The sequence below is a fragment of the Cydia splendana genome, chromosome 8, assembly GCF_910591565.1.
Source record: "Cydia splendana chromosome 8, ilCydSple1.2, whole genome shotgun sequence".
Lineage (NCBI taxonomy): Eukaryota > Metazoa > Arthropoda > Insecta > Lepidoptera > Tortricidae > Cydia > Cydia splendana.
Genome location: NC_085967.1, coordinates 2,455,825 through 2,467,995, shown reverse-complemented (window position 1 = coordinate 2,467,995; position 12,171 = coordinate 2,455,825). Strand labels below are relative to the sequence as shown.

The following is a 12,171-nucleotide window of genomic DNA, read 5'->3' as shown; positions in this document are numbered from 1 at the left end:
GACCAACAAGGTATCATCACGCCATCAGTGAGGCAGGATTATTTAAACCATGATTAAGACGCATCTTACCTCTGAAAACTTGTGTCTGGTAGGAAGTCCTTAAACGGCGAGCGGTAGAACGGGTGCTTGAGGCCAATCTTCGGCGTGAAGACGAGGACCGGCTTCCGGAACGGCATGGCGATCTGTCGTCGGATCATGTGGAAGTAGTTGGCGGGCGTCGTGACGTTGCACACGATCCAGTTGCATGCGCGTAGTTGTTTCACTGCAAGATTACCCATGATGTTAAACATCATAGACTTAAAGGGGCCCACAGATTACCAGTTCGCTGGACGATATCAGCCCGTCAGTTGTTCGGAACTGTCACCTTTTGCGTTTAACTGACAGGCTGATATCGTCCGGCGAACTGGTAATTTGTGGGCCACTTTAGATTTAGTTAGGGGGAGTAGTAAAGTTGCACACTATCAAATTTCACCAATGACTTTTTTTAATGGCACGTGGTACGGGAAGAGGGTGAACTCGTTTCGGCCCGCGTGGAATAGAACTGCAACGGACGATCCTGTTCCATTATTGCGTTACATGTTTAAGAAGAAATGGGATTTTGAAGGAAACAAATGGTATTTTATTTACTTCTCTGTATTTCTCATTGTACGTTGGGTACCTAGTTACACATGTTAAGTTGTCAACAAGCTACCGGCTGCCGTATTATTCCAAAATATGAAATGGCCCAAAGTAGGTAAACAAGAGCAGTGTATTAAACTCACGGACTAGGTCTTTGTCGTCTAAATCGGGGATGTGGTCCATATCGTCATCCGCTTGCAGCAGGTAGCGCTCCGGTCGGCCCGACGAGTGCTCAGGGCCCTAAATAACATGCACAATAATTCAGTCAAAATTCATACTTTTATATATTCCAAATTACTGCTAATTGAAATGACAAGTTTTTAGTGAGGTACAGTGCGACTTGCGAGTGAGTAATTTTACCACGGTAGGTAGCCGCAATTTTAGCGATCCCCAATGAAAAGAGATTATTTAAAAGAAAAGGTACGCAAGCGCTCATGATGATACTCGTATTTAGCCTTGAATAAACTAACAGCTCCATCAATCCCGTGAGGTAGTTGGACTACAAGCCCCGACTGGCAGATCCACTTGCTCTCTGCGTTGGCGATGAAAGTGTCGAAGATAGGCTGGGCGGTGTCAGCGAAGTCTCCGTACTGCGCTTCCCATATCGCTAGCAAGCGAGGGCTCGAGTACGAGTAGCCTGTCTCGAAACCCAAAATACCTGTTGCAAGAATAAAACAAATACAGAAGGCCGCACTATAACATCCAATATCTGGAGTGATTAAATTGGACAAATGTATAAATATTGCAATGTAACTCACCAAACTCTGACAACGAGCTATTGTGCAGATGATACGCAGCCTGGTCAGGGTATAGGAAGTCGAAAACGCGGTGAGTGGCGCCATCTACGCCTTGGTGGTGGAGCACGTGATGTCTGTAAGCAAAGGTAAAGGACATGCAGATTCTTCTAAAGAAAGGACATGTAGTCTTTGGAAGCTTTTCTTGGCTCTATACAAAGTGTACGTACGAGTGCGAGATTAATCAATCAAAGCATTTATTTTCAGGCTACTAAGGCCCATAGATACATACCTTACAAACTAACATATATATATATATATACAATAGGTAATAAAAAACTTAAATACAAAAAAAAACATTTTCGTGACGCAGTTTTCTGTTGCGGCGTCACTTGCTCTGGTGTAGGATTCGGCAGATTCCCACGGAACCGCCGAAATATCACACCCTTCGGCCAAAAGTCCGTGCTCGCGATGGCTTCCAGCAGCGGCCGCGGCACGCAACACAAACGAGCTGAAGTGCACGTAATGTCGCGATCGCAGCTGGAACACTTTCAACCACCACGATTAATGATAAGAAATGACAAAAACAATTTAGCAGTTCTCGTAACGTGCAACCATATCCGCATACGAAATTGTGACACGATGATTGTATGCGCTCGGAATAAATTAATTTTCTTCTTCATCATCGTTGATGTTATCTCAGTTATCTTGCAGTAAGGGTCTTAAACGATATCTTCACTTACCTAACCCACATGTCTAATTATAAAGATATTTTTTAAGAAAAAAAAACCGACTTCTACGGGGGCCGGTGAAAGATTACTGTAGATGGTGCCTATGTATTAGATAATCTTTAATAGAAAAAAACCGACTTCTCAACCGAACCGGGTCAAGGTCCGGGTCCGGGTCCGAGTCCGGGTCCGGGTCCAGAACCAGGTCTAGGACCAGGTCCAGGTCCAGGTCGAGGTCCAGGTCTAGGTCCTGGTCCAAGTCCAGGACCAGGTCCGGGTTCAGGTCCAGATAAGAGCCCGGATCCAGGTCCAGGTCCGACTCCGGGCTTGAGTCTAGGTCCGGGTCCGAGTCCAAGTCCAAGCGAAACGTGTCCTATGCGTCGTTGAAGAGTTCTGTTCTGATCAGCATCAGCAGTTCCACTTCATCAAATGCGACAGTTTTTAATGAAAATGCTTGATTTTCTGATGAAAATACAAAAATCTCTATACGCATGCTTTTAAGATTTGAGGAGTTCCCTCGATTCCTCATGGATCCCATCATCAGAACTCGAGCTTGACAAAAATATGGCTTAAAAACTTTACTTGCTTAACAAACATAACGAAGAGGACAAATCGTCAAACGTGAACTATGCGTCGTTGAGGAGTTCCCTTCTGATCATCATCAGCAGTTCCACTTCATCAAATGTCACCTTTCTGAATGTATATGCTTGATTTGTTGATAAAAACACCAAAATCACTATATGTATGCCTTTAAGATTTGAGGAGTTCCCTCAATTCCTCATGGATCCCATCATCAGAACTGGGTTTTGACAAAAACGGGACCAATCTGTATGCATATATATACAATCAAAAAAAGAATTTTCAAAATCGGTCCAGTAATGACGGAGATATGGAGTAACAAACATAAAAAAAAAACATACAACCGAATTGATAACCTCCTCCTTCTGGATTTGGAAGTCGGTTAAAAAAGAGGTAAAACCACCCACTTTTCTAGTAGCATTTCGTTTCTGTAAGGGTCGTAGTTCTGGCCTAATAACCTAACCCACTTCTCTGATAGCGGTTCTGTGAGGATCGCAGTTCGAACCTAATCAAACCCACTTTTCTAGTAGCATTTCGTTTCTGTAAGGCTCGCAATTTTCTAACCTAACCTAACCCACTTTTGTTCGTTCTGTGAGGATCGCAGTTCAAACCTAACCTAACCCACTTAACGGCGCATGCGGTGCGGTGTACGGGGGTTTGAGCGGAATGGGCTAGTAAGTTTGGCATCATCATAATACTTTATACCTACATTTTATGGTAGGTAATTAATCATAGTGGTTTATTTAGTTTAGGTATCATAGTGATTTTCCGGGTCAAGGTCCGGGTCTGAGGCCGAGTCCGGGTTCGAGTCCAGGTCCGGGTCCGGGTCCGAACCGGATCCGGCTACGAGTCCGGGTTTGGGTCCGAGTCCGGGCACAGATTATTATAATAGTTCTTACGAACAGATACTTATCTCTCAAAGAAAACGCAAATACCTACCGTTTTGATACCTACACATAAATACAATGGAGTGACCTTCAGCGCGCCGCTCGAGCGCGCTCCCCGCACCGCGCGCACCGGCATAACGCTAGGGTTGCTGACGCTTAGAAATTATAAATAAATACCTACTTAAACAGCGGAGTGAAATAAAAGGAAAGCTGAATCTTAAATTCTACCTATATTATTATTGAGAGGCTTATTGATGATGTAGTTATTAACTTAAATAATAAATTCAAGGTTGCTGGTGTGTTTCTTGATCTGACGTCTGCATTCGATACGGTTGATCATGAAATTCTATTGTACAAGCTGAATTACTGTGGCGTCCGGGGTAAGGTATTAGAACTTTTCACGTCATACTTGTTAAACAGGAAAATGCTAGTAGAGATGAAATCGATAGAAGATGGTTGTCAGAAAGTATACCGTTCCAGATTCGCTAAAATTAATAAAGGGGTGCCGCAGGGCTCTATTCTCGGACCTATTCTTTTTGTAATATTTGTCAATGATTTAATTGATTGCATTTGTAAACAATTTAGCGATGTTGGAGTAGTAGTCTTTGCAGACGACACAAACGCGATAGTTTCCTCAACGAATACAGAAGAACTGAACAATAAAGTAAACGCAGTGCTCAAAATGTTTCAGACATGGTTCAATAGCAATAATCTAATATTGAATATGAATAAAACAAAAGTTATGCTATTTAGAACAACGTCTAGGAGTAGAGAGTCCCTACACGTTAACTTAGAAGGCTCTGACGTTGCCACTGAAGATTGCGTTAAATTCCTTGGAATACATCTAGATAGTGATCTTAACTGGAGAGAAGAACTCAAGTCGCTGGAAAATAGCATCAGCTCAGCTTGCTATGCACTTAGGAGCTTACGCGACGAAGTTACTATAAAACAACTAAAGTCTGTGTATTACGCATTAGTAGAGTCTCGGTTGCGATACAGCATTAAATTTTGGGGTCAAAGCTACAAATATAATATAAATAAAGCATTTGTTGCCCAAAAACGTGCCATCAGAATCATGGTCCGAATCCCATGGTGGCAGTCGTGGAGGGAGCATTTTGTCCGGCTCAAAATTCTTACGGTACCCTGTCTCTATATTCTGGTCTTGCTGACTGGTGTCGTTAAACACTTAAATAGATACGAGACCGAGGAAGAAAGAATTTCTAGAATGAACACACGCAGGAAGGACTTGGATAACTTAATAGCGCCTAAATTGAAAGTTGTTCACCATTGTGTGCGATATCAAGCAATAAAATTGTATAACTGCCTCCCTATCGAACTGAAATCAATACATAATGAAAACAACTTTAAATGCCGGCTAAGGGACCTCTTAATTACTAAATGTTACTACGATGTTAATGACTTTATCTGTAATTTATAAGTTATTTTTCAATGTGTTTGTATAATATTCATAACGTGACTGAACTGACATAAAAAACTGTAATTATTATTATTTTGTATACTTAGTTTAAGTTAAATGCATGTTGTTTATAAAATTGTGATTAATTTAGTAGCTCGTAAGTTAAATTTCACTTGTGATATTTCCGACATGATTGTAAAATTGTTATGGAATAAACTAAAAAAAAAAAAAAAAAAAAAAAATACCTCATATTCCGTTTATCCGTTAGTGTTTGCGAAATACTCATTTTAAAAGGTCATATGTCCCTGCAGTAACCGCAGTGTTTACGCCGTTTTATAAACCGCGCAATGATCCCAGCAAGTATTAGTTTCAAAACTTCGTGTAATTTAAAACCAGATAGAGATTAATGTTACACAATAAAGAAAAATAGTAGAGAACCCATGAATACGTAATTCATTATAAGTTAACCAGAGCATAAAAGAATAGGTACTTTCCGGTGTAAAGTTAACTTACTGCCGTTAAGAGCGCTATTACATTTCGGCGTTGAGCGAGTTTAGGTATTTTACGCGCTGCGGCAGGCCGTGCGAGCTCAGTATGCCGATCCCTTCTACCACACTCGCACTACAATGATGGATTAAACATTCTTGATCCTTCGCGAAGCATATTGAAATCAACCATAACAACACTAACTGTACTTAACTTTTAAAGTTCTAAAACTGTTATTTGGTAAGTACGAAAATACTAAATGCAGTGCAAATGTACATAGGGACTGTTCATAAATTACGTCATCTATTTTTGACGATTTTTGACCCCCCCCCCTCAAATCATCCAAAAATCAAGCTTCGGATGAATCTGTTTCCTCCTACGTCATGTTACCATCATCCGATGTCCAGACCCCCTCCCCCCCCTCCCACTCCTCCCATTTGAAATGACGTAATTTATGAATAGCCCCATACTCGTACTTATGAAGGTATATTACTCGAAAGAAATTATAGGTACCTACTCGCTTATTTACATGTTTCGTCATTGCATTTGGTACCTATAGGTTGTAAAGTTTGTATCAACGAGGGTTTAAAAACGAACTGGTACTGAGGATCTGATGATGATTAAGGTGGTCACGGATACCAATCAACCATGTAGTAACATGATTAGGCTCGTTTGATTCGTCTCAACAAGATCTTTGACACTGAAGATACACAGGGTCTGATGATGGAGCTGGAAGGTGGCCACGGGTACCAGTCTATCATGTAACTAAACAACTTCGTGTTTGGGCTCGTTTGATTCGTCTCAACAAGATCTTTGACACAAGACAGTACTCAGGGTCTGATGATGGAGCTAGAAGGTACCATTACCAATCAACCATGCAACTAAACCACATCGTGTTTAGGATCGTTTGATTCGTCTCAACAAGATCTTTGACACTAGGTGATACTCAGAGTCTGATGATGGAGCTGGAAGGTTGTCACCGGTACCAATCAACCATGCAACTAAACCACTTCGTGTTTAGGCTCGTTTTATTCGTTTCAACAAGATCTTTGACACAAGATAGTACTCAGGGTCTGATGTTGGAGCCGGAAGGTGGTCACCGGTACCAATCAACCATGCAACTAAACCACTTCGTGTTTAGGCACGTTTTATTCATCTCAACAAGATCTTTGACACAAGGTAGTACTCAGGGTCTGATGATGGAGCGCGAAGGTGGCGACGGGTACCTGTCTATCATCATCAGCTCCATCATCAGACCCTGAGTAGTATCTTGTGTCAAACATCTTATTGCGACGAATCAAACGAGCCCAAACACGAAGTGGTTCAGTTACATGGTAGACTGGTACCCGTGGCCAGAGTCCAGCTCCATCATCAGACCCTGAGTACTAACTTGTGTCAAAGATCTTGTTGCGACGAATCGAATGAAGCCAAACACGAAGTGGTTCAGTTACATGGTAGACTGGTACCCGTGGCCACCTTCCAGCTCCATCATCAGATCCTGAGTACTATCTTGTGTCCAAGGTCTTGTTGAGACGAATCAAACGAGCCTAAACACGAAGTGGTTTAGTTGCATGGTTGATTGGTACCGGTGACCACCTTCCGGCTCCAACATCAGACCCTGAGTACTATCTTGTGTCAAAGATCTTATAGAAACGAATAAAACGAGCCTAAACACGAAGTGGTTTAGTGGCATGGTTGATTGGTACCGGTGACCACCTGCCGGCTCCATCATCAGACCCTGAGTACTATCTTGTGTCAAAGATCTTGTTGAGACGAATCAAACGAGCCCAAACACGAAGTGGTTTAGTTGCATGGTTGATTGGTACCGGTGACCACCTTCCGGCTCCATCATCAGACCCTGAGTACTATCTTAAGTCAAAGATCTTGTTGAGACGAATAAAACGAGCCTAAACACGAAGTGGTTTAGTTGCATTGTTGATTGGTACTGGTGACCACCTTCCGGCTCCATCATCAGACCCTGAGTACTATCTTAAGTCAAAGATCTTGTTGAGCCGAATCAAACGAGCCCAAACACGAAGTGGTTTAGTTGCATGGTTGATTGGTACCGGTGACCACCTTCCGGCTCCATCATCAGACCCTGAGTACTATCTTGTGTCAAAGATCTTGTTGAGATGAATAAAACGAGCCTAAACACGAAGTGGTTTAGTTGCATGGTTGATTGGTACCGGTGACCACCTTCCAGCTCCATCATCAGACCCTGAGTACTATCTTGAGTCAAATAAATACATATAGAATGTAATGAATGAATGTGTGTGAATGTATGTTCGTTTCAAATATTTTTAATCCTGTCCGGTAGTTTATTAAACTGTACCATTATAAATTATAATACTATAAAAACAGTGCTAGGATCAAAGTCTCTCGTTGCGGTTTACACGCACACAGTATAGCGTTTTACACGGCGCCCGCCGCACACAATGATAAAAAACCTCGTCGTCGCCGTTGAAAATGTGCGGAGCCGACCGACACACATCCTGCCTCTACAAGCTCTGCCGCGGCACTGAGCTGGCGCAGCGCGCGTCATCGGTAATATAGAGTAGTTTTCAAAAAATTGCCAAAAAATTATAGTAGAATTTTATAAACACTAATGTATACCAACAGTATAAGCAAACGTTGCAGATTGCTTGAGTATGAAAATGACTTCGATATTAAGTAGATTTTCGTAGGAATTGACACTTGTTTCGGAGAGAAAATCGAGTTCGTTTTACTTTGATTTTCTCTTTCTCAAAGGTATGTAGGAAAAATATAGTTTGATATGCCTAAAGTACAGGGTATTAGTAATACAAAATAGCCAGGTTTAGCAGAGTAAAATTCTCAACATTTCCAAATAAGAGCTCGCCATTCAGTGCTTCACGGGGTTTTTCGGAAACGACCATCAGAAAAAAAATCATTACTAATTTAATAAGTCCTTTTTCTAATATTTACAACGATATTTATAAAGATAAGAAGACCCTTTTACTGGAACAAGTACTCATTGTTTCTAATAATGAGCGCAAAGTCCTGAATTTCGTCGACTAGTATCATCAATTTTGCATTATTTCGACTTTTCTTGTAAGAGCGCTCTTAAAATAAACATTTACCAAAATTAATTAAAAAGGGTCTAGCAGGCTAAGGAAGGAGAAGTGGCCCCTGTGACGAATATCGGATTTTTATAATGTCATTTGTTGGCTATCTTATAATATAGAAACACCGTAAGTTTCAGCCCCCTATCTTGAACCGTCACCGAGATTATGTAAAAAACGTAATTTTATGGACACAATTTTCAAAGTCGTTTTTCTCCAGAACTATATAAGGTAGAGCAATCAAACCAAATCATAGCTACAAAGAATGAGTAGGAGTATAACTCAAATTTTTTTAAATATTTAATTCCCTGAAAAAATAATGATTAAAATGTCAGAGATTTTTTTGACAGCTCTTTTCAACAAGTAAGTATTTGTAAAGGTACTCCTATGCAAAAAATCACATAAACTGCAAATAGTATTAGCTACTACCATGCGAAAAATCAATTCAATATAATTGGTGCAACATACTAAAAAAAATTAAATGTCAACGAAAGCGTTTAGCTATCAAGGGCGTCTTTCATTCTGAAGGAGATTTTCTGTTTAAATGAGGTTTAATTTCGTTGCCTAGCAAAAGCTGTTTATTTTGAACTTGACGCATGGCTGTCAACTAAGGTTACTCAACTGCTGCAACTAAGATAACATTTATAACTCAATTTTCACCGAAACTAACTACGAAATCAATGAAATGACAGATTTACTATGTTATAATTATTTTATACAGGAAATTAATGGTTATTTGTTTTTAGAGTTAGACCAAGAAAAGTCTGCAGCGATTTTGATAGCCCACGCAGTACAAGTGTTATTTTAAACGTCAAACTTCTATGAAATTATGACGTATAAATAACACTTTCACTGCGTGGGCTATCAAAATCGCTGCAGACTTTTCTTGGTCTAACTCTAGTATCACCGTTTATGCGGCATAAAATAATTCATTTCAGCAAATATCGCAATAAAAGTCACGTAGATAATGACTATATGACTATCATAATATTCGTCGTCCCAGGTATGGGAAAATGTTATCCTGCAGTATTCGCAATATCTTTTTAACATAATATAATTTTAAATATCGTCCAAATATTTTTGATTTCACGATTTCCATCTGAAACAATATAGGTATTATGTACGTTAGTTTGTTAATGTATGTTTCCGATGGAAATCGTGAAATCAAAAATATTAGGACTCAACTTGCCACGATTTATAGCAAAGAAACTGTTTGTAAAATCTTTACCAGATGTTAAGATATCGCTTTATGATGAAGATATTATGTTAAAAAGATATTGCGAATACTGCAGGATAACATTTTCCCATACCTGGGACGACGAATATTATTCATGATAGTCATTATCTACGTGACTTGTATGCGATATTTGCTATAATGAGTTATTTTATATCAAATGTATTAAAAACGGGTCACTCACGCATTTTAAGTCAAAAAACGTTCGACATGTTTCACTCCGTCTCCTTCCTTAGCCTGCTAGACCCTTTGCTACCTATTTCAAATAGATGGATATCTAACTATACATTTGTCGTAATAAACATTACATGTTTAAATAAGAAATTCAATAGTACCTACGTAGCTTGTAACTATCGTAAAAATTGCCAGTGCGGCGCGCGGTGACGTGCTTGCGTGAACGCGTGTGGCAACCAACTGGCTTGCTTTTCTACCGTGAACGGTAACAGATTCGTAGGTATATATCCGAGCTCGCGCGGAGAGTTCCATAGGCCTGGTCCGGGTCCCAGTCCAAGTCAAAATCGAAATTCGAAATCACCAAACGTGTACTAGACACCTAACCTAACCCACAAAATCGAAATCGCCAAAATATGCGTCGTTGAAGAGTTCTGTTCTGATCATCATCAGCAGTTCCACTTCATCAAAAGCGACAGTTTTTAATGAAAATGCTTGATTTTTTGATGAAAATAGAAAAAACTCTATAGGCTTGCCTTTAAAATTTGAGGAGTTCCCTCGATTCCTCATGGATCCCATCATCAGAACTCGAGCTTGACAAAAATGTGGCTTAAAAACTGAACTTGCTTAACAAACATAGGTAACGAAGAGGACGGATCGCCAAACGTGAACTATCCCATATAACCATTCCAGTCGCAGAATCACAAAGTGGTAACTAAATGTCAGATGTGTCGTAACAGAGTCCACACAATGTGTCTAGAATTGTTTCGAAACAAAGTGTCGTCGCCGTGTCTACACTTTTCCGTAACAAGGTGTCGACACATTTGTGTGCACTTTGCGTGCGGTTTGCGACTAAATCTGACAGCAAATTTGTGACAGCAAATGTCAATATAAAATACCTCTTGAAAACCAAGGTTTGTCAAACTACTATTAGTGTCTCGTGTGCTCGTAATTCTAGTAAGTCATCATGGGCAATGCAAATGATAATAATCGACCGAAACCATATAAACACCCAACACCCGTCAACCTTTTACAGAAAAGTTTTTAAAGAAATTCAATAAGCTACTTAGGTCAGGCAACGAATGCTCCAAAAGTTGTAGAGGGAAATGCTCGGAACACAATTTTTGACTCCGTAACTCGGTTTGACAAGTTAGGAGGTGAACATATCAAAAGTCCCCGGCCGTAGCCCTTGAGCGGGGGGGAGAGAGGGGGCTTTGAAGGTCCCATTTTCCCGTTTTTCGATTATATCTCGGAAACTATGCATCTCAGCGACATGGCCACTTATACAAAATGAAAGTTAATTTAATTTGTTACAAGTTTATTCAGTAAATTTTTTCGATATGTTGAATAGTTTTTGAGATATCCGCTCTTGAAAGTTTATTTAGGGCTCTCAATTTTATCTTGATATATCTATATCAGTGAAGGTGCTAGGCCGTGTTTGGTATCGTTTTCGTATAAATCTGGGGTGCTGAATCCATTTAAGATATCACATTGACACCATTCCACAAAATAAAAATAAATCTTTTTAGGGTTCCGTACCTCAAAAGGAAAAAACGGAACCCTTATAGGATCACTCGTGCGTCTGTATGTATGTCCGTCTGAATACACAAAATAGTTCTTTACCTATAGATGACAGGAAAACCTATTAGAAATGTGCAGTCAAGCGCGAGTCGGACTTAATGTACGGAACCCTTAATACGCGAGTCCGACTCGCACTTGGCCGGTTTTTTTGAAACTCTTCTTGACGCTTAACCGCTGAACCGATTTCGTTGAAATTTGGTATAGAAATAGTTTGCGTCCCGGAACAGGACATAGGATAGATCTTATAACCAAAATCATCTTTTGAAGGTGTGAAAAGTGGCGTGGAAATTTGTACGGGAAATCAATAACCGCTGAACCGATTTATATGAAATTTGGGATGGTCTACATCTTTGATTTAGTTAAAAATGATGAAAAAACATGACTTCAAACCTAAACTTAAACAGTATTAACTTCAAGAAGTCAATTCTGAATTCCCCCCTACACCTCATTTCACACCTTTAAAGGATGATTTTTGAGATAACTTATTATATCCTGTCTCGGGACTCAAAATATATGTGTACCAAATTTAAATTAAAACTGTTCAGCAGTTTAAGCGTGAAGAGGAGTTTAAAAGAAAGTATTTTAATAAGTTTATATGTTTTTACTTCGGAATGGTGTCAATGTGATACCTTAACTAAATTTGGTACTGCGAATTT

General features: G+C 39.9%; 1 protein-coding gene across 1 annotated transcript in view; it reads right to left on the bottom strand.

Moving 5' to 3' along the window:
• Positions 1-12,171, bottom strand: part of LOC134792642 (2-oxoglutarate dehydrogenase-like, mitochondrial) — a 55,886-nt gene that overhangs the window by 17,746 nt on the left and 25,969 nt on the right. The window contains exons 16-19 of the mRNA XM_063763893.1: positions 1,377-1,489; positions 1,089-1,276; positions 762-858; positions 70-262 (exon numbers count right to left, since the gene is read on the bottom strand). Coding sequence (XP_063619963.1) covers positions 70-262; positions 762-858; positions 1,089-1,276; positions 1,377-1,489 — 591 coding nt within the window. The remainder of the gene's footprint in view (positions 1-69; positions 263-761; positions 859-1,088; positions 1,277-1,376; positions 1,490-12,171) is intronic.